Here is a 23,580-nt window from a genome sequence, read left to right on the forward strand (position 1 = left end):
TGTGTGTGTGAGAGAGAGAGAGAGAGAGAGAGAGATTAAAAATAAAAGGCATTAGCTTCTGCAGTGTCTAGACTCATTGGTTAAAATCCTGTTTTCAGCATCCAACATTGCAGTGGAGCAGTGGTTCCCAATCTTGAGTAACCCAGATGTTGTTCACCTGCAACTCCTAGAACCCCCAGGCAGCTTCTGGGAATTGCAATCTGAGAGCACCTGAGTTACTCAAGGTTAGGAACAACTGCACCAGAGTAAGCCCATTGAATCAGTGGGGATTTGGTGAGTGAACCCCTCTGTAAGTTCCATTGATCCAGATAAGCCTGATTTAATTGTGAATGCCTCGGTAACCAGAGCAGGCCCATTTAGATCTATGGAACTTGTAGAGACATTGACTCATCGAATCCCCACTGGTTCATTAGGCCTACTCCAGTGCTACTTACTACACGAAGCAATAGGATTTCAGCTACTGTAAACTGGGAATGAGGTTGGATGAGAGAGCTTCAAAAGCCTCATCTGGAAGCTTTTAAAGAACAGATGGTTGTTGTAAGTTTTTCGGGCTATTTGGCCTTGTTCTGGAGGTTTTTCTTCCTAATGTTTTGCCGGTCTCTGTGGCCAGCATCTTCAGAGGAGAGGAGTTAAAAGTCTGTGTTCTGGTGTAGTAATGTGGGATAGTTGAGTATTTGTAGCTGTCAGATCAGCTTTTTGTCCTTTTCAGGAGTTTGAGTGATTATGGTGATCAGCATGTTTTTTGTTGTGGGTGTATTGTTGTGATAAGCGGGGAGATGATCTGTCACTGTGATTGATGGGTTTTGTTAGCTAGTCTGTTGTGTGCAATGATCACCGGTCCATGTGGCTGGGTAGAGTTTGTTGGCCTTTTTGCAGGCTGTATTTTTCTGTGCTGGGAGCCAGGCTTTCTTGAGTTTTAGACTTTCTTCTTTTTTGTTGAAGCTGTGCTGATGTTTGTGGATATATATTGCTAGGTATATATTGGGACCACAAAACACAGCATCCACACCAGAATCAAAGAACATGAAAGACACTGCAGATTAAAACAACTGGAAAAATCGGCAGTAGCTGAACATGCCCTGAAACAAGCTGGACATGAAATCCTATTTCAAAACACAGATGTACTAGACAACAGCAGCAATCATTATGTTAGATTACACAGGGAAGCCATTGAAATTCGCAAAGGAAAGTTGGATACACTTCTTGGTTATTTACAATTTGGGACAAAAAAAGTAGAACAGAACACTGTTTCTAGCTTTGAGTTACTGTAGCAGTTCTTTGTCTAGTGCAAGCTGCAGCTTCTGGAATTAGAAACCACACTCCATAGGTACTGAGCATTTGTGGTAGTTTAGAGCAGTGGTCCCCAACCTTGGGCCTCCAGATGTTCTTGGACTACAACTCCCAGAAGCCTTCACCATCACCTCTGCTGGCCAGGATTTCTGGGATTTGAAGTCCAAGAACATCTGGAGGCCCAGGGTTGGGGACCAGTGGTTTAGAGCACAGGGAGATGAGATGAGCAGATAGTGTGCAGGGAGAGCTGCTGTAGCTTCATCTATTCTTCCATAAAAAGCAAGTATGTTCAGTATTCTGAATTGCCTAATCATAAGGTTTTCAAAGTATAAAATATTCAGAAGTGGTTTAGCATTCGTTCTTCTGCACAATATTAACAAGAAGTGGTTAGAACCATGTCTCTTGCCTGTGAAATATTACTTTTCACTACCTCTGCTGCAGAGTAGCAGTACTTTAGGAGTACTATCACCACTACTAGAACTATCAGTTATCTTACATGTGCATGACTTAGTTCCTTGTGAGGATGACTATTTCTTCATCTTGTGTCTCACCTTTGACCATTTTGTCTTTGGTGGCTCCTTATGGAGTATAGCTTCCTAATGACATTGCTTTTAACTGCCCTGGCGCACTCAAAGTCCCTGAGGTGTATGTCAAAGAAGGATGAAGGAATTGTTGGCATATATGAGCAACATTGAGTGTGATAATTTGATGTGGTAGTCTTCTGTATTGTGTGTACAGAATTATCACCAGGTTATACAGTGTTTCCCTGAACATGTATATTAATTATTAATTAATTTAATAGGGACATATTAATTTTTGCTCCAAAAATGCATTAGGGCTTATTTTGGGGGGATATTTTATTTTTTTCATGTACAATTATCTACATTTATTCAAACATAATTATGCCATCTTCTGATTGCTGCACAATGGTGGAGGGCAGGGTTTCACTTAAGTGGGGCTTATTTTTGGGGTAGGGCTTATATTATGAGCATCCTCAAAAAGCATACTAGGGCTTATTTTCAGGTTAGGTCTTATTTTAGGGGAAACAGGGTAGATACTACAATGAATTTACACTATGCAAGTTTAAAGACTGGATGTTTTTTTCCTGAGGACAGTACAGTAAGAATATTGTACGATTACAATACAATTTTCTATTGTAAAGATGACAAACAGTGTCATAATATGGTCCTTTTTAATCCTTGTACGAAACTGATTCTGATGCACTTGGAATCTTGATAGGTCTATTTGGTGGATTATGGCCTTGCTTTTCGATACTGTCCTAATAACATTCACAAGGACTATAGAGAAGATCCAAAACGCTGCCACGATGGGACCCTTGAATTTACTAGTATTGATGCACACAAGGGCGTGGGTAAGTAATTTCATTTTGCTGTTTGCACAACATGCCTTGCAGTTACTCAAGGTGATTACTGGGTGACAGACCTGAACATGTAGAAATGTTGGTCTTATATAGCCTGCTGACGTTGCAAAAATCCTCAGAGGGAAGGGAAGGGTTTACTGTGAATAATTAGTTGGATAACTTAAAAAGATAAGTACTGCAAGTCAGACAATTATTATTGAAGAAGAATAGTGGAATGCTTAGTGGTTTTGTTATTGTAATGTAAATGTCATTATTTATGTATCAATTTTCTTGTTTGTCAATGAAAACATAATAAGCAAATATTAGAATTTATCAGGTTTTTGTCAGTCATAAAAAAAAACCTCAGATTTTTTGACGCTCTGAATCTTGATCATATTGAAAAGCATGCAGAGATAGGCATACAACTGTGGGAACCTTCATAGAAGACTGCTTTGGACTGACCCAGACTGCTGAACCTTCTACTTCACTACCAGATAGACAGTGTCGTTGAAGTTCATGGGTCTTTTTCATTCCTGCATAAAGATATTGGGGATCAAATGTGGGTGTTTTGCATGCAAAAGAAGTCTGCACTAGTGATCTAGAACATTTCCCGAATAAGATGGAATAAGTATGGATGAATAAGAACCGAATTTCTACTCTCATCAGTTGATGAGGCACATACACACCCAGCCAAATAATGGGACTATGAGCTGTCAGACATCAAGAATTAGAGCTGTGTTCTTAGCTCCAGGGTGTTTCCATGCTGCTGCTTCACACCCTCTGAAAATTACCTAGCTGAAGCTTCTCACAGTTAGGTTGCTGTTGTTCTGACTTTCCATAGTTAGAGTGCTACTTCTGCCTTTGCTCACCAGTGTATGTCCCCCTTTGAAGAGAGGTCTGTTTTTGAAGAAACTTTGCAGCAAGCTGTCTCTTTCACTTCAGTTGGGAACAGGTATAGAAAAAGAGAATTCTACACAGACATTAACTGTTCTTTGTAATTGAGTGTCCTTGATCTCAGATCATTGATTACAGTAACTAGTCACAATTGGTCTTGTTTCCCCTTCCTTCCAGAAAAATAGAAACGTGTACAAAGTGTGAACCTAGATTTGGCACAGTTCTGATAATACGCTGTAACACAACTTGGATCAGTAACTGTCAGAGACTAATTGTGACAGGCTAGGAAATCATCCCATCAAGAAGTATGGTGTGATGTGCCTCAAAGCATGTGTAAGGACACACATCATGCAAGCATATGGTTAGAATCCACAGGGTATTGTGGTTGTTGAACTGAAGAGATTTTGGACTTCTGTTAAGCAAGCAGCAACTTCCCTCTCTCATCATGCTTAAAAGGGGTTCAAAAGTGCTTTGTGATATAGTATTTGACTTGCAGTTTTAAAGATAAAAGTGAAACTCCCCACACCAGTTAAATTCCTACCAGGCATAGGGGCCACCTCCCTTGTTATCAATGCCACTAGAGTCATGTTTAGAGATGGGCACAAACCACCAGCTTGATGGTTCGTGCCAGTTTGTTTATCAGCCAAACAAGTGTTTGGAACCCTGCCTTCTCTGGCGGGCGCCCACTGGAAGCAATGGTATGGCTTCCTTGCCTTGCCTCTGGGTGCTAACTCTGAGTGGATGCCCATTGGAGAAGGCAGGGCTTTGAAGTACCAAACAGTTGTTTAGCCAATAAACGAACCAAAACCCAGCAGTTTATGCCCATCTTTACACTTGTTCCATATTTTAGTAGATACTATTCTTTGATTATATATGGACCAAAGACCAATAATACCATGCAAAATACTTTGCACCAATGACACCAGTGGTTCTTTCTGGAATATTTTTTTGTGAATTTAATATTGTCTTTTGTTTGCAGCTCCATCCAGGCGTGGTGACTTGGAAATTTTGGGTTATTGTATGGTTTGTTGGCTTAGTGGGAGACTCCCTTGGGAAGACAACTTGAAAGACCCTATTTATGTCAGAGACTCCAAAATCAGGTAAATTGCCATTTTTAATTTCAGAAACAATGCTCATTGCATTCTAAGCCTTTCATCTAAATGTAGATGCCTGGGTGAAAGCAACATTTCAAGCCCTCTTCCTATAAATCACATTTATTGAATGATACACAGTCAGGATTTGACAGTCCCCCAGAAATGATATCATTGTGTTTTCCACTACATACCTCACTGGATGTAGAATCTGTATTTAAAGCATGCAATTGTTTGTTATGGAATAGCACTGCCAAAGCACTACAGGAAGAGGTGAATATTTTCTGTTTTGCAGAGTTGAAAACTGGTGAACAAATTGAGCATGAAACAACCAAAAAGATTAAAGGTGGAACAAGTATCTGGCCCACATTCTCATGCATTTTTTTTTTGCCTTGCATCAGCTTGCAACAGAATTCTGATACGACCAGAACAATCATACTTCATTAAATTCATACTCAGATCTTTTGTAGGATGAGCTCTGCTAAAGCACCCAGGGACCAATAATCAGAGCTGTATTCCTCTGCTCAAAACATAACATCTGAACAGGGTCTAATGTTGCACTAAACAAAGAAGCTTTTTGCACCTTAAGGTCTAACAAGGTTTCTGTGCCATAAGCTTTCATGACTGTGGCCCATTCTGTTAGTGGATGTTGGCCACAAAAAATGTAGGCCATTTAAAACGTGCTAGTCTTTACAGTCCCACAAGAGGCTCTCTTCCCCCCCCGCTCCAAATGATCTGTTTATTTATAATTTATAAGTATCTTTTATATGCTATTGAATGTTGTAATTTTTGATTTGATTTGTTTGATGATGTTTTGTATTTTAATGTGTCATGGTTCAGTTGAGTGTAATCTGCTCATAGTGGCCTTGTAGCCAGGTGGGTGGTATAGAAGTTATCGAGCGGTGAGTCAATACTCGTAATTTAGATCTTTTACCCAGAATGTTCAATTGGTTGCATTCCACTTGGCCATTGGGTTCTTCTCCTTCTCTATTCCATGCTGCAGCCTTTTCATTCTTTCCTATAAATCTGCTCTGAAAAATGTCTTGGTCATCCAGAGCAGATTTGAGCATGTAAATGGCTTTCAGGGTGGTGGTAATGAGTGTGTCATCTACATTCCCCCTGTTCCACGGATGGAACGGCTTCTGTCTGAGGTGTTACACTATTAAATCTTTATCACATTCACAGATTACTAAATCGAATCTACTTAATCTATCTTCTTCATCTGCTACAGAATCCTGAGTCACTTTATGATTATGTTATCATTGTTTTCTAACGCATTTAGGTAGCTATAGTTAAGTTCCAACTTGGTACATTTACATATTTGTCCTGAAATTTCATGATATAGCAATATATTCAGCAAAATATTTCCATGCATCCAAAATATTGATTGTCTTTATTTTGAATTTGTAGTATTAAATGAGCTTTTATTACACTATGCAATGAAATCTGTTTTTCCTATTAAAATGTAATTTTCAAGTATAAGGGATTGATCTCATTTTGATTCTGATCACTTGGCAATAAACAGTTGATACATATTTGAAAGGGGTCAAAATGTCGCAAATAAGCTATTTGTTGATTTTTCTTTTCTTTTTGGTCAGGTATACAGATAACATTGAACAGCTGATGTCTGAGTGTTTCACAAAAAAAGATGAACCAAGTAAGTAAGAGGTCTCAAATGAAATATCCCATATATTTATTTTGATGTGTTTTTAAAAAGAAATATAAAGTATACATGTGACGGCTTTTTTTGTTAAAGTTAAAAACTGGCTAACATTTCTCTACATTTGGAGGCTCTGGCATGCATTTTTCAAGCAGATATGAACTGACTCTCCAATAACATGTTTAATATTCATGCTACAGAACTCCTCTTGCCTTTTTGCATCCTTCATGTGCTGTTCATATCTGCACCACAGATGCAGATCTAATGGACATGCAGGACAGAAGAAAAATCCCTTCTGCTGACACTGTTCACTGTCCCCTATTTCAGGAGAAATAGGTGGATTTTACTTTGTATATTTTCATCCCCCCCCCCCCCCCCCCGGCACAGCACATATGTAAGGGTAGCTCTCATAGATTTATGAGGGGAGGTAAAGAAAATTACCTTGTAAGAAAGTACTGTTGCTTATTTCACACACAAAAAGATGCAAAAGTTGTGAAAGTTGCTGCCATTAAAGTGACATAGGCGTAAATGCACTTTTTGGTCTCAAGTAGAGTATATCTTTTGAACTCATAGTAAATCAATGTTAATTAAAATTTCATTGGGCAAAATCCTTCATTGGGAGTCTGATGGTCACTTTTGGCTATTAACTCCCCCACCCCAAGGCTTACAAAGATTTCCCCAGGGCAAAAGGGAGCCTCAGGGAGTATCGAAAATAAGCATTTGGGGGAGGGAATAATACGAAGTTTCCAATTTAAATTTAATTCACCAGCACCGGATAGTGGCACTTTTGGCTTCTGCCAGTGGAAATTTATGCCTGTACATTTAGGATTAGTACATTTAGTTTAGACCGCTGAATTTTCATATTGGTTTTAGTGGAATCTGAACTATGATCAGATTAGCTAGTTGTAACAGATATTATAATACATCTGATTTTCAGATCATGAACTATTTCAGTTTCTTTCGAGATTTCTAATATTGGGGTTATGCTTCTAAAACCAACTAGCAGTGTTATTTCTGAGAAATTTAAAAAATCCTGAATGTGTTGAATGAGCTTGGAAACTGTGACCGGTTCAGGCTTTTACTTGTTGGGCTGGATTCAGGTACACACTGCTAGGAGTTCATGTTGAGAGGGACTCCTTAGTTCCCTATGAAGCCTCTTCAGAGGCATGGACTCTGCTGGATAGGATAGGGTGATCCTCCTGCTCTACAACCTCCTCCTTATGGAACCTGGAGTACTTTTTGGTAGGATGCTGTGGGAATGCAAAGAGGCAAGGAAAGTTCTTTCTACCTGCTGCCTTTTGCTCGCTTTTGTTTGACCCCAGTCCATTGGAATAAGCTTATAGCACTGCAGGACAGTGATTTCATAACTACTCTGAAAGCATAGTTCCAAATACCTAAAGGGTTTCTGCACATTTAAGCATTTGTTTATAATGCTTGTTTATTAAAATGTTGAAATGATTTTCACTTGACTATATCGTGTATCACGGCTGTGAATATTTGGTTGCACATGTGTTTTATATGTGTTTCTAAATCCATAACTATGGGTTTGTCATGTGTTTAATGCACCAATCAACTAGGACTTCTAATTGTTTCCTCTAGATGAAATAGCCAGATATATGGAGAGAGTAATGGTTTTGTCCTATACTGAAAAGCCACCATACCAGAAGTTACGAGAAATACTTCTTCAAGGTCTCAAAGACATTGGTCAGAAGGATGATGGTATATTGGACTTCGAAATCACAGAGAATGGAGATGTTCCAGCAAAGCCTGCACTTAAGGTCTTTATTTCTTAACTCAAATCAGTATTTAATGTCCCTTGTTTTCCATTGAAAGGAGAGTGAGTGCTTCTGGAAATGGGTGTCACATAGGTGACATCAAGACTGGAAGGCGAAAGAGAACAAATGTACACTTGAGACTTAGCCATATTTCATGAGCAAAAGGCTTGCTCAATCTTATTGTCACTGGCCTGAATCCAAAGAGCTACTTCATATATGCCCATGAGCTTGCACATACCCCATGGGAGATTTTAAAACAATCTTTGATGGAAAAATCTGTGCCATATCACAGATTGCACTTGAAATAGTGCTGCACTTAATATAGGGGGCTAAGTTGGAAGGACATGCCCAAAGTTCCCTTGGTCAAATGTCTTTTTGGATCCTGAGCAGTATCTATCTCGAAGTTTAAGTGTGTCTCAACATAATGGGCTTAGGATAAGAAACTGTGTAACTTTCTGCCTGTTCCTAACCAGCAAATAGAGTCCTCACCTTGATTCTTGGAGATGAATGCACTCACACCAAGCCACGTATGTGCATCGCAGAAATGTGGTGGTGGGGACTCTTTATTTGTTCGTTAGGAACAGAGTGAAAGTCACAAATTCTATTATGCTAACCAACAGGATTTTAGCTGTGTGCAAAATAAAATGTTGTCAAGTTCAGGGTTTTTTCCTCCAAGCTTGATCATGCATTTTAAAAAATGGACTACTGTTATGAACAGTAATTAATCTTTAAAATTCTATGAGAACCTTGGTTGTTTTTACATATGTGATATATGATAGTTTTCTTAATAATGCCGTGTTTCCCAGAAAATAAGACAGGCTCTTATTAATTTTTGCTCCAAAAAAACGCATTAGGGCTTATTTTCAGGGGATTTTTTTTCATGTACAACAATGTACATTTATTTAAATACAGTGATGTCATCTTCTTCTGGTTGCTGCACAATGGTGGGGGGGGATTTCACTTAACTAGGGCTTATTTTTGGGTTAGGACATATTACGAGCATCCTGAAAAGTCATACGAGGGCTTATTTTCAGGTTAGGTCTTATTTTTGGAGAAACAGGGTATTTTATTCATCATATTAGACAGCAAGATGTGTTCTTATCTAAGGATAGAGGAACTGTAATGGGAAGATTAATACAGTGGTGCCTCGCTTAACGATTTTAATTGGTTCCAAAAAAAATCGCTTGTGAAAACATTGTTAAGCGAAACACCATTTCCCATAGAGATGCATTGAAAACCGGATAATCCGTTCCAATTGGAACGGATTACCATCTTTAAGCGAAAAACCCCATAGGAAAAACGTTAAGCGAAACCCATTGAAATGCATTGAAGCCTATTTCAATGGGGGAAAAAATTCACAAAAAATTCAAAAAGACTCAGAACAAAGGCATATTAAGTTAACGAAAGTTTTATTAGGTGCACTAATGATTCCAAGTATTGTAAACATTTTTTAAACATTTTAGAATATTTTAAAAATAGCAAAAACGGGGCTGTAAAAAAAACGTTAAGCGAAACAAGGGGACCTAAAACTGTCATCGTTAAGTGAAGCATGGTCCCGACATCGTTAAGCGAAAATCGCCCGTAGGGAAAATCGTTAAGTGAAGCACAAGATTGCTCTGAAAAAGCCATCGTTAAGTTAATTTTTCGTTGTACGACGCAATCGTTAAGCGAGGCACCACTGTACTAGGTTTTACTATATTGGAAGCATCCTTGTAGCAGTAAACATCTTTGTAGGATATCTCTGTAGTCATATTCCATGAATAAAATACTGGTACATATATATTGATGTTTTAGATGTTACTCTGTTATGGATGCTGATTTTTAATGCTTGTAGTTCAAAGTGAAATTCTGTCTGAAAGTCTGAGAAAGATATTGAGAGGAGCTGGTAACTAGATCAGTTTTGTGCAAAAAAATTATGAAGGCTGTTTTTACTCTTCATAAATGTGGAGCTACAGTGAAGATACATGTTGTCATAGATGCCATTAAATGGCATTATTTATAATTCAAGAATAAAGTTAATCTGAAGGCTGAAATGACAGCAATGCTTCTGGGTATATGACAGGAAGAGTTCTGTAGTACTTGTGAGATCAAAAAACATCAAAATTGCAGTAGAGTAGACACCTTGAATCATCTCCTCCATAGTTCAATTAATTCAAATAGGCCTACTCTAACTGCAGTTTACTGTGCTAAAAGCTAAGAGTAATCCCATTTTACCCTGATGTTGGGAAAGTGTGGCAAGAGGAGCAGGGGACGACAGAGGATGAGATGGCTGGACAGTGTCACTGAAGCTACCAACATGAATTTGACCCAACTCTGGGTCAAATGCTCTGGCATGCTCTGGTCCATCGGGTCACGAAGAGTCGGACACGACTGAACAACTAAACAACAACAACAAGCCCATTTGAATCAGTGGAACTTACAGAAGATTGACCAAATCCCCATTGATTTAGTTGGTTTGCTCTAGCGCTAAGCAACATGATTTTGGCCATTGTACGATGAGGTTTTATCTTCAGGAAGCCTGCTCCACAGTACAGTGGTGCCTCGCATAACGATGTTAATTGGTTAAAAAAACGTTATGTGAAACATCGTTATGCGAAACACCATTTTCCATAGGAATGCATTGGAAACCGGTTAATCCATTCCAATAGGCACGGATTGCCGTCCTTAAGCGAAAAAACCCATAGGAAACATCGTTATACGATACAATGTTTCCTCCATTGGAATGTATTGAAGCTGACTCAATACATTTCAATGGCTTTGCGAAGTCAATTTTTGCAAAATTAAGTGTGTCATAAAAGGGTCAAAAATGGTTTTAAATGCTTGGATTAGCTTCTGCACCCTCTAAAACGGATGCAAAAGTTAATTTGGCTTTGATCTGACTTTTCGTTAATTAATGGTGAATTTTTCCCCCCCAACTTTTGACAGATGTCAAAATCTGACAGCTCCATTATTTCCTATGGGGGAAGAAAAAATTCACAAAAAATTAATGAAGGCTCAGCAACTGTTCTAAATGCTTGGGTTCATTAGAGGACCCCCTAAGTCGTGTGCAAACCTGATTTGGCTTTGATCTGAACTTTCGTTAATTTATGGCGAATTGTTTTCTCCCCCATAGGAAAGCATGGAGCTGTCAGATTTTGACAGGTCCATTGGTTCCTATGGGCCGGAAAAAAAAATTAACCATAAATTAACGAAAAGTTAGATCAAAGCCAAATCAGGTTTGCACATGACTTAGGGGGTCCTCTAACGAATCCAAGCATTTAGAACCGTTTTTGACCCTTCTAAGACACTTTTTAAATTGAAAAAAGAAACATCGTTAAGTGAAGCAGGGGACCTAAAATCGCATTCGTTATGCGAAGCATGGTCCCAAACTTCGCTAAGCGAAAATCGCCCATAGGAAACATCGTTATACGGTGCATATTATTTTCTAAAAAACCACATCGTTATGCGAATTAATCGCTAAATGAGGCAATCGTTAAGCGAGGCACCACTCATTAGTGTCCTTGCAATGCGTAGACTGAGCTTGATATCTTGACTTATATAGCTAGTATTAAAAAGCTGGCATTATCTCTCAGATAAACTGTGCTTTAACAGAATGTTGAATGTAACTTTAGTGGTAGGTGATAGTTAAGAACATGCTTTAACTTTGCCTTCTTGTTTCCATGATGTACATGCTTATTCTGAGAATATTTGCAGACTGTTGGTAGGAGCAAGGCCAGATGGATGTGGCTGCCTGAGCCAAACTGTAGTGAAGCTTTGTACCATTTTACATCTACAAAATGATTTAAAACGGAGAAGTTAAATATTGCAGCTGCAGCTGCATTGAGTTGTACAACTGCACTAGTGTGATAGTATGCATTGTTCACCGCACACAGTGTTGTTTGGCTTGTGATATTGTACTGCTCCAAGGTCCTTTTTACTTGATCTTACTTTCTGTAGGCTGGCTGGATAGCTCAGTGAGTTGGGAGTTCAGTTTCCCGCTCTGCCTCCAGGGAATACAGTGGGTGCCTCGCTTAACGACCATAATCCGTTCCAGGAAAATCGCCGTTAAGCAAAAACGTAAAGCGAAAATAAAAACCCCTTTGAAATGCATTGAAACCCATTCAATGCGTTCCAGTGGGGTAAAAACTCACCGTCCAGCGAAGGTTCTCCATACGGTGGCCACTTTCGCTGCCTGTACAGCGAGGAATCCATCCCTCTAAACACAGCGGGGAGCCATTTTAATCACCCGGCGGCCATTTTGAAACTGCCAATCAGCTGTTCAAAAAATGTCGTTTTGCGAAGAATCGGTTCCCAAAGCAGGGGACCGATCATCGCAAAGCGAAATTCCCCCATTCAGACCATCGTTTTGCTATTGCAATTGCAATCGCAAAAAGATTGTCGTTAAGCGGTTCCCTCATAATTCGGGGCAATTGTAAAGCGAGGCACCACTGTATAGCCAACCTGTGTGATCTTAGACAAACTGCACAGTCCCAGGATGCCCCCAGAAGAAAGGAATGGTGAACTCATTTCTGAATACTCTAGCTGGAAAACTCTGAAAAGAGGCCACTATAAGTCAGAATTGATTTGATGGGGCCGGCATGATTATTATTATTTTCTGACGAACTTTTTTAAAAAAAACTGTTCAAAGTCCAACAAATGGCTGAATTTTAATTCTGTTTATATCTGGGTACTGCAGTCAAGATCCAGAGGTTTGCTTCCGTGTTCTTTATATATGATTTTGGCTTATAAGTTTCACATAACTTTCAGTTATATTGTTCTTCTGTTTACAAGGTGTTATGTTTCTAATGTTGGCATCTAAAAAGAATTTAATCCTGCCTAGTAACTCCAGTCTCCTTTCCCCCTTTTTATGTGCTTCTTAATGATTTAGGTTGTACTCAGTAATTGGTCTTGTTTCTTAGGAAATATATTTGGAATCACAATGTTGATCTTTTTCCTCTTAATTGCTTAAATATAGGTAGTGATACAGGTTGGGCTGGGTCCCCCCCCAATTGACTGGAGAAATGGCATTATGGAAAATGATCTGAACATGTTTTTTTTCTGAGTCAAGCCGTATAGACTTAAACAATGTTCTCAGCGCAGACCATCTTTCAAAGAGAAGTGCTCTGATTTATAATCCAGTTAAAAATCCACACTTTAGTTAATTGAACCAATTAATCTATTAATGCACTTAGCTCTATTCTCTTTAGAATTTTTTCACTTGGTTTATCTTGCCATTTAACTTGGTGGGAATCCTAGATCTAATCAGCATGCACTTGTTTGCTGTGATAACTTATGCAGATGGGAGAAAAATACACATAACGTGGTAGAAACCATTTATGGTGTAACATTTAGAATACTGGACTGGGATCTAGACCGGCATTCAGATCCTTACTAAGCTGTGAAACTCGGTGGTTGGCAAGGCACAATATTTAAGATTAACCTACCTCACAAGATTAGTATAAAAATAAAACTTTTTGAAAGGAGAAACCACAGCCAAGAACCAACAGTGTACTTCGGTATCCATCATCATCATCATAGGCATCCTTCAGTCTCGAGAGACCATGGTAACATGCTCTGAATTGAGGAATGTCCTCTCCAGAGCATGAAGCCTGGGTAAAGTAATAAGGAGGCTAGGCCGTTACCCAAGCAGCAAATCCCCCCTCTCCACATTGCTGAAATGGTCCAATGGAAAGGCAAGAGCCAATACAATTGGTTCCAGCAACGCCGCAGGAGTTGGCAGAACGAAACGAACTGCCTTTGGGACTCCAGCTCCGGATTTTGCCTCTTTGCAGCAACACTGTGTAGAAAATATGGCTATTACTAAGATGACTTCACAGCCTATGCAAAGGCAATTATGAGCACATAAAACCTGATAGATATGGTGTACATGAACGGTTTCACAGAAGAAACAAGGAGACAGTCCAGAAACGGAGGCACAGTCCCTGAGATAGCCTCGGGCTCAAGTCATTTAGAGTTTTATAGGTTAAAACCAGCACTTTGAATTGTGCCTGGATATGGAGCAGCCAGTGGAGCTGCTGTAACATGGGGGTTATGTGATCCCTGTAACCAGCAATCTGGCTGACATGTTTTAGACCCGCTGAAGTTTCCAAACATTTCCAAAGGCAGCCCAACGTACAGTGTGTTACAGTAATACAGTCAGGGTGCAACTAAGGCATGACCAGATCGGATCTCTCTAGGAACAGGTGTGGCTGGCACACTAATTTTAACTGTGCAAAGGCACTCCTGTCTACTGCCAAAATCTGGGCATCCAGGATCACAGAGTATCCAAGGCCACCAGAATAGGGGATTCCTTCCTTTCCCACTGCAGCGCCTGCATGGCGCCTGGAAACCTATTAGACTAAGGTGTCTCTGGCCTCTGTAGGTGTATATAGGCTGCAAGGAATTGTGAGGAAGTTGTTCATTCTAGTGAAATGATGGGAATCCAGTAGAAGTGCATCACCAGATTCTGTTCCATGTGTGTTATCTCGGGTTTCTTGAAGAAATTGGAATGATATTCATTAATATTTATTTCCTGAATATTTTGTGAATAAGTGCTTTGTGCTTCATAGGAGCTCTGAGTGAACAATTCAGACAATATCATAAAAAGATTGTAAAATCATTTGTTAAGGATTTCCTGAATATTTTGTGAATAAGTGCTTTGTGCTTCATAGGAGCTCTGAGTGAACAATTCAGACAATATCATAAAAAGATTGTAAAATCATTTGTTAAGGATTTATGCTACCTAGCCATATAGGCTTGTAAAACCACCAGTTCCCACATTGATTCACAAAATGTTAATAGCAAAACCAGGAAAAACATTGCACTGTACATGAGCAATGTAAGAGCAATTATCAAAATGTAAAGGAAAGTATCGTGTAATTTACAGAAGACTAAAAACTCAGGAAAACAGAAAGGCCTAACCCTATCCAGGTAGATTTGTAGCTGCCACATGAGAAACCTTATGCGTCCAATGAAAAAAATAGATCAGAAAGCACCCCCCAGATGTGGAGGACTGTGGAATTTTAAAATGTTTACCTTGCAAACGACCCAGAGTAGTGCTTGTGCTAATGGGTCGGTATATAAATCAAATCAAAACAATCAATATGTCCTGCAATGCAAATGCAGCTTTAACTAATAATCTAGAGTAGGGTCAACCTAGGAGATTGATTGTCCATCATCAGATCCTGTCTTCTCTGGATTAAGCTGCAATTTTATTTAGGCCTTTACTGCATGCAGAAGAGGATTTGGAACCATCACTGCCCCATATGAATGGAATATCATCTGTGCTTATTGATTATATTTCCATCAGTGGTTTCATTTAGATGTTTAAAATGTTTTCTACATAGAACCTCTCAATTTATATTCTAGTTAATCCAGTAATTTTCATCCTGCTGAGATTTGCAATTAAGCAAGAAAGAAGCCATCTTGGTATCTGCAAAACCCAATCTAAACCATGTTTCCAGTCAAACAGAATGGTTGCTGTTGTTCAAAGTAAAGGAGTGTCAACAGGATATAATAGAAAAGAATAAAAATGCTTCTGTTTGCAGTATCATAAAACATTGGGTAACAGTTATTTTGAGGATTTTTAAAAAAGTTGATTATTATAGTCTGCACATTTTTCTTTATGAATAAGTTGAATGCCACCCACCATTTGCTGGTTATGCTGCTATGTATCATTGACATTTTACAGGTTTTTATTCATCATTTAAAAAATCCTTTGCATTGTTTTTCTTTCTTTGCTCTGCTTTTTCTTGAGAATTAACAGTTTATAGCCTCTGCATTTTAAAAATTAATAACTAGTTATGTACCATCAAGTTGATTATGTTGCCTAAATCCAACATCACCTTGGCCCTGGCGACATATAATTTGGATTTTTGGACTCAGATTTAAAAATGGGCATGAATTGCTTCATGCTATGTTGTCTCAAGTCATTGGTGTGGCACCCCAGGGACTGCATGTTTTCTTCCCCCGTCCTGATCACTGGCCAGCTTCCCCACTCACAAGCTGGCTCATGCTGCTCGTTCCCTCCTCACACCATGATCTTCTAGTCTCATCAGGAGCACGGACTTTCCTTTTCTGCCACCTCCAGCAGCTGGCCACTCAAAGTCCACTCCTCGCCTGAGTGGGCAGCTGCTGGAGGAGGCAAGAACAGAAGTCTGTGCTCCTGCCAGGACTGAAAGATTGTGTGATGAGGAGGGAACGAGTAGCCCCCACCAACCTATGAGAGGGGGAACATGCAGCACCTGGAATGCCATGGCCACAACTTAGGACAACCCGGTATGAAGTGATTCATGCTCATCTCTACTCACATTCTCATGTTCTTCTTTGTTTATACTCTTCCCCCCCCCTTTTTTTTTGGGTTTTCCAGTCCTACACAATTCTTTCCTTTCCTTTTTGAAACAGACCTTTGTTGATGCATTGACATTTCTGGGAACCATCGTTGGCTGGAAATCTGTATTTGGAACCATGGTTCAATCCAAAGAGAAGGGAGTAGTGTGTGCATATATAGAGCATTAGTATGTTAGACAATTCTAGAATAATGGATTTGGAAGAGGGCTATAAGGCCATTAAGTCCAACCCTCCCCCACTCAATGCAGGAATCCAAATCAGTACAATCTAACAGATGGTTATGTAATTTTCTCTTGGATGCCTCCAGAGTCGGGAGTGCTCACTATTCCCCAAGGTAATTGGTTCCATTGCACCAATTGTTGGGAGATTTTTCCTGATATTCAGCTGAAATCTGGCTTCCTGTAACTTGAGCCCATTATTACATATCCTGTGGTCTGGGATGATCAAGAACACATCTTACCCCTGCTCTGTATGACAATCTTTCAAGTCTGCTATCATATCTTCCCTCACTCAAGGCTAAACATGCCTAGTTCTTTCAATTTTTCTTCAAAAAGTTTGTTTTTCAGTCCCCTGGTCATCCTTGCTGCCTTCTGAAGTTGTTCCTTCTTAAGTTGTCTGCATCCTTCTTAAAACGCAGTGTCCAGAACTAACCTTCTTTAGAGGATTAGGTAGCTTTACACATTGATTTCAGCTCAGACAACCTTTAAGATCGACTCATCCATTCTTCCTAAAAATAAGCCACTTTAAAAAACTGTTTTTCCTATATAAATGTCTGATTTTGCTGCTTCATAGTTTGTACAATCCTAGTCGTAAGATCGAATCCATGCAACGGAGTGAGTTCCCAGCTTTGTCCCAGCTCCTCGCCAACCTAGCAGTTCGAAAGCATGTAAATGCGAGTAGATAAATAGGTACCATCTCGGTGGGAAGGTAAAACGGCGTTCCCTAGTCACGCTGGCCACGTGACAACAAAAACTGTCTTTGGACAGGTGCTGGCTCTATGGCTTGAAAAGCGGGATGAGCGCCGCCCCCTATAGTCGGACACGACTGGACTGAAAATGTCAAGGGGAACCTTTACCTTTATACCCAGTTACTGGGAAGACTAGTTTCCTTTGATCAAGTGCTTTTGGGTAATATGTGTAAGATTTTCTGGTAAATCTAAATTCTTGGCTTGATTTTCATCCTGGCTGAATTCAGTTTTGTGGTAAAGTATACAGTATATAGTGTACCAGAATGGCCAGCATTGTGAACTAGCAGCAACAGCTGCTGCCCACCTTAATTGAAATTCTCTCTCACTAGGAGATCTGCATTTTCTCTGCTATAAATTTAAAGCGATTCTAGTTCTGAGATTTATTAATGAGACATTGTTCCCAACTTGGCTTGAATCTAATTCACTTTCATATGTAATGGATGATGTTACTCTAATATTTGCATGGGTTCAGTTAGCTCCTGCTGAAAGGGAAGTTATCCTCATTGCATTGCAGTGAAAGCATCCATTATTGCTGCTGTAAATGACTCAAGCCATGGGGACATGTCTTGTGTTTGATGATGAGCCCAGTGAAGGCACTCGATAACTGCTAGGAGATATTTGGAGTGAAATAAATATGAATTAGTGATTCATAGTTTGCCTTGCACTCTGCATCAACGAGGGGTGTTGTCTCTGTCAGGGAATGATGCCTAACTTCTCTTGCCATGTAACTCACCTGCCTCGAGATTAAGAAATGGTTTTTTATTGAATAAGCTTGGGAACAAGATAAATGTCCTTCTGTTTTGTGTGTGTGTGTATGTGTGGAAAGGATTAGATACCTGCTTTTGCAATGAGCCCTTTAAAAAAAAACTATATTCGGTTCAACCAAGAGGAATGCATTTATATCCTGTGTCTAAAAAGCAATACAGTGGTGAAATATTTCTCCTTAATTTTGGTCAGAAGGAAGAAAAGTGTCTGTGTTTATTCCTGCCTAATGCATCACAAATCTGCTGACATGCTAACCTTGGAGTCTTGGTTGGCGTTAATCAGGCCTATGCACCGGCAGGAAAGATGTACCTAATGCACTCCATCAGTGCAGTTTGCATATGGAAGTTCTCACAGGGGAGCTGCCCTATGCCAGCTGAGGGTTACCTGCCCACTGCCGTTATTGTATGTAATTATCGAACCAATCTGTTCAGCCCAGCAGGGTTTAGATGGTAATCATGAAGCAACACTTTAGAAAGATGTAATGCACTCTCCCCTTCTCTCTCAGCAATGTGAGGTTCGGCAGCTATTTCAAGTCAAGCTACATGTGTGTCAAACTTGGTCGGGGGTGTGTGTGTGCCCAAGCTAAACTTTCATCCGTTATTTTTCTGCCTATAGGCTGGGTTGGGGATGGGAGCCCCCAAATATACCGGAAAGTCAACACTTCTTGAGAAAGGATGGGCACTTCTAAACATTTTTTGTCAGTATTTTGATTTATTTTTTTTTAAGAATATGCATGACTTTATATATCTTTCTTTGCCCTAGGAGCAGAGCTGGGGAGAAGTAATGCACTGTTGTGTCCTGACTTAACAAGGCTAGGCCAATGAATAAAATTATAGAATTAGTGTTTTCCTCACTTGAATCTTGTGAAAATCTAGTAACATCAACATTTCCTTCTCTTCTGATTGGAACTGGCTATACTGGATTTTTAAAAACTTTGTCTCCCTTATTAATCTCATTAAGTGTATATTTAAAATATGAGGAATTCTGTTCGTGATAATCGAGAATGTACTGTGTTTCCCCAAAAATAAGACAGAGTCTTATATTAATTTTTGCTCCAAAAATGCATTAGGGCTTATTTTCAGGGGATGTTTTATTTTATTTTCATGTACAACAATCTACATTTATTCAAATACAGTCATGTCATCTTCTGGTTGCTGCACAATGGTGGAGGGCATGGTTTCACTTAACTGGGACTTATGTTTGGGATAGGGCTTATTATCATCCTGAAAGATCATCCTAGGGCTTATTTTCAGGTTAGGTCTTATTTTCAGGGAAACAGGGTAATAAATCTGGACTATTCCAGCACAGGTTTGCAATGGAAGGGGAGGTAAGGAGCAAAGGCAGGGTCTCTGGGGCTGAAATCATGAAGAAGATGCAATTGAGTCACTGGAACCAGCCAGATTCCCACTGATTCAATGGGTCTACTTTAGTTGTAGTGTAATACGGATTTCAGCCAGAGTAAGGGAGAGCTTCTACGGACTCAGATTTATTTATTTACTAATCTGTCCGTCTTCCTGTAGACAGGCACAAGGCTGCTTTGTTTCTCAACCTACATCTGATGTTACAATGCAACTGATTTTTTTCAGGTTCATATCTCTTTTTTGCCTGTTTTTAACTGTAACTGCTATTCTGTTTCTCTCTTGATCTGTATTTGTTTAAAAAAACACCACTTTTCAAAATGGATATAAATGGACATTGGTTCTTGGGATAGACACCTAAAACATACTTGCATTTTGAGACTTGTAGAGATTTGGAATCGTGGGGATCGCGATTTTCAAGTATATTCATTTGCCTGAACAGTGCAGATTAGATTCTTGTATACAGGAGTTTGTAAAAATCAACTTCCTCAAGCAACTGTAGCTCATACCACTGTAAATTGTAAAAAATAGGTTTTTCTGCAACTTTGAAGAACAGAAACTTTAAATTTAAAAAAGTAAGTTGAAAAACTGAGACCTGAGATACTTACCCAGCAAATACATTTTATAGTTCAAACATGGGGAATATTTGTGTGTCTGGCCTATTCTTTTTGTAAGCTACAGCCTTCTTTCTGAACAAACTAAACTGTGTTTATAGAGGGACCCCAGTTTTCAAAAATGTTTCAAAATGAGATATTAAAATTGATATATTAAGTATGATAAAATCCTTTTTTGTTAGAAGCTTTTTGAGTTGTTTTGCACCAAACACAAAGATAGAAAATTCTGATAGAGAAACATGCTTAGCAGTTTACAATAGTGCATTGTCATGTTGTGATTTAATTTGCCTGGCTGCATTTTTCTCCATTGTCTAAAACTCAGCTTTTGTTTTGGATGATAGAAGAAAAGAAAATTAGCTGCTGTGTCAGAACCAGCTACCACAGATGAAGACAGTGCTGAAGTAGATGATACAGAAAATATCAAAAAAAGAAGACCTGTCTCACCTAGTAAGTTAAACTCTCCTCTTAATATTTGTCAGAGCTATTAAGATTTTGAGTTCTGCAACACGTGATCACTTTATTGGGTAGCCTCATCAAAATAAAATTGTTAGGTATCTGATGGCGGCAAATATGAAATGCCTCTGTTGTCCCTAATGGAAGACTGGTGCTAAGTTAGTTCATCAATTATGTTGGTTGTTTCCTCACCATTTTCTCACCATTTATTTACCTCTCTGTTCTCATTTGTATGCTCCCCATTTTGTTCAATTCACTTTCAGGAAGTACTGATTCCCCAGAAGCGATTTGTCGTGACAGGTTGCAGCCAGAGGCTAGTAGCAGCTGCCATTGCCACCACCATTTACAACAGTGAGTGGAGCTACTTTAAGACAAGGGAGTAGACTGAAAAATAGTCATAATCTTGGCTTGATTAGTAGATTAGGTTCCTCTATTGCAGTGGTTCCCAAACTTGGGTAACCACGTTGTTCTTGGACTGCAGTTCCCAGAAACTCAGGCCACTACCGCTGGTGATGAAGGTTCCTGGGAGTAGCAGTCCAAGAACACTTGTGTTGGCCAAGGTTAGAAACCATGGCTCTATTGAGCACAAGAGGTAGAGTCAAATATTAACTTTCCTGGGCTCTGCTTACAATCAGCAGATGCTCATCAGTGAACTTCTGCTTACAATTTGCAGATGCTCATCAGTTGAAGCCAGACTTCCCTGCCCTGCTACTGAAGAGCTTCTTAGTAAGAAATACCAGGGATTAGAGTTTGGAGCTCAGCAATCTATCCCTGAGATTGCTATGATGCAGATCGATATGGCACCCAGTGAGAGTTAACTTGGTTTGGCCAAGTTTTAAAAAATGTAGTGTAGAATTGGATTTCCCCCCCACACACACACCTCCTGAATGGCCCTGAAATCATGATGCCGTGTGTTCTAAGATGTTCTTAAGGTGATGATGCTCCCGGGGCATCTTGAGGCAGTGAGGAGGACACTGCTTGTACATGGGGGAAATTCATGTGTTAGTGCTCACATTGAAATAAAAAGGAGCCGTGTGGTCAATACAAAACAAAATACAAGTGCAAGAATAGGCTATACCTTTATAGACCACTAAAATCATCATACAGTATGTGAGCTTTCATGGATGAACCCCACTTTACCAGACTTGTTCCAGTACGAAGAACTTAAAATTCCAAAAGTTCATAGCAAGATGAATTTTCCCAGAAAAGTCACTCTTAAATATAAAGTCCAGAAATTCTTGGCAAGATGGATTTTGCCAGGCACATCTTTCTTAGATGTAAGTCAGGAGTGGTGCAGGAAGCAGTATGCTTGCTGTTTTAAAGTTACAGCCGAGGCAATTGTGGATTGGATATCATGTCCCAGTTCTTCAAAAAAAGAAGCATAAGCCATGCGCTGCACACACCTCCCCCATTTGGCCTTTCTTTGAAACAGACATGTTTCTGCTTGGCCAGGGAGAGGGGATGTGGCGCAGACAACCCAAATTGGGGCCATTTTTTGTAGAGATCTCTTACCTTGCACTTGCGTCTTAGGTTCTCAGGTGGATTATTGGTGCCAGCCAGGGTTTGTCTTTTGCCCCATAACCGAACTGCTATACCAGGAGAGTATTTGTGTTGGATTGCGGTTGTAGAGGAGGGTTGGCCTTCACCTCCCAGCATACTGTGGCTTCCCTTCCATCTGTTCCCATGTGGCAGAAAAATAAACCAGCCTTTTCCATTGGTGCCAGTGAAAGTTTTTCTCCCCATGCAAAGGAAACAAAGGATGGAATTATGGGGAAAATACACTGAAATTATGCAATTACACAGTGTTTAAATAGGTTGGGTAGAACGGCCTTTTCCACATGCCCAAGTGTGTGTTAGATCTGTGGGTGGATCCTGTGCCTTCTCTTGATCTTTGATCTTCCTTGTGTTGTGGTACACAAGGAGGTGGTACATGGGGTAAGGCTTTCTAGTCTGCCCTTGTTTCTTTTCCTGTTGTGTTTGTGCCAGGGTTTGGGGAAGGTCGTAAGCCTCCACCCCATAGAGACAACCTAAGGGGTTGCAAAATGGAAATAACGGAACCACTCTTCTGCCTACATACCTGCTTAAATTTTGAAACAATCTATTTGAGAATTGGGAGATTAATTTGGGGTCTAGCTCTCTGATTGTTTTTGGCTTGCTTTTGAAGAGCACTTTGCTGAATTTTTGAATTGTTGTTGTTGTTGTTGTTGTTGTTGTTGTTGTTGTTGTTGTTATTATTATTATTATTATTATTATTATTATTATTATTATTATTATTATTATTATTATTATTATTATTATTATTATTATTATTATTTGCATGGAAATTTGCTACATCACACTCTCCCTGAATATGGGGTCTGGATTTAATCCTGAGCCTGGATGACTAGGCTTCAGCTCTGGCTAGGAGTGCATTTGCACAGATAATGTTAATGTGCCAGCTGCACTTGTTTCCAGCAATGTTTGAACTGACCACAGTGACTTATGCCTCAGTTACATTCCACCTGGATTGCTAAATCAGGCTGTACATGGAGCTACTTTTGGAAAGTGTTTGGGAACTTAGGCCGGTCTCAAATGTTGCAGCAAAACTGATAAGTGGTGGGGTCATGTCCAGGAAGGATATCCATCTTCTTTGATCACAACCTCTTGGGCTACTGGTCAGCTTCTGGTCCAAACTCAAAATGCTTATTATGGCCTATAAAGCCCTATTCAACTTGGATCCAGGCAATCTGAAGAAATGTATCTCCCCATATGAGCCACCCCAGCTTTTACAACCTTTAATTAGAGACATGGGCACAAACCGTGGTTTGGCACGATCCAGCTGCACAGCTGTCTCTGTCCATTCCGGCTTCCCTTTCCCCACATCCTTGGGTGGGCACCCACTCAGAGACAAGGCCTGAATAAGGCCAGGCTGGGAAACTGCACCACTGCGGAGACAGGCCAAGGGAAGCTGGGTCGCCTTTGGAACAGCTGTGCGGCCAAACTATGCCGAAGCATCGAACTGCGGTTCATGCTATCTCTACCTTTA

At 39.8% G+C, this 23,580-nt stretch overlaps 1 protein-coding gene across 2 annotated transcripts in view; it reads left to right on the top strand.

The window, feature by feature from the left end:
• Nucleotides 1-23,580, top strand: part of VRK1 (VRK serine/threonine kinase 1) — a 52,527-nt gene that overhangs the window by 22,206 nt on the left and 6,741 nt on the right. Inside the window, exons 8-13 of one of the 2 annotated variants that reach the window (XM_020797953.3) lie at nt 2,530-2,662; nt 4,524-4,644; nt 6,234-6,292; nt 7,895-8,073; nt 20,444-20,549; nt 20,819-21,958. In XM_020797953.3, the coding sequence (XP_020653612.3) occupies nt 2,530-2,662; nt 4,524-4,644; nt 6,234-6,292; nt 7,895-8,073; nt 20,444-20,549; nt 20,819-20,910 (690 nt within the window). In that variant the 3' untranslated portion in view covers nt 20,911-21,958. Of the gene's footprint in view, nt 1-2,529; nt 2,663-4,523; nt 4,645-6,233; nt 6,293-7,894; nt 8,074-20,443; nt 20,550-20,818; nt 21,959-23,580 lie in introns of those variants that run through there. The other variant, XM_020797956.3, reaches the window with a different exon arrangement.

The sequence above is a fragment of the Pogona vitticeps genome, chromosome 1 (assembly GCF_051106095.1).
Source record: "Pogona vitticeps strain Pit_001003342236 chromosome 1, PviZW2.1, whole genome shotgun sequence".
Lineage (NCBI taxonomy): Eukaryota > Metazoa > Chordata > Lepidosauria > Squamata > Agamidae > Pogona > Pogona vitticeps.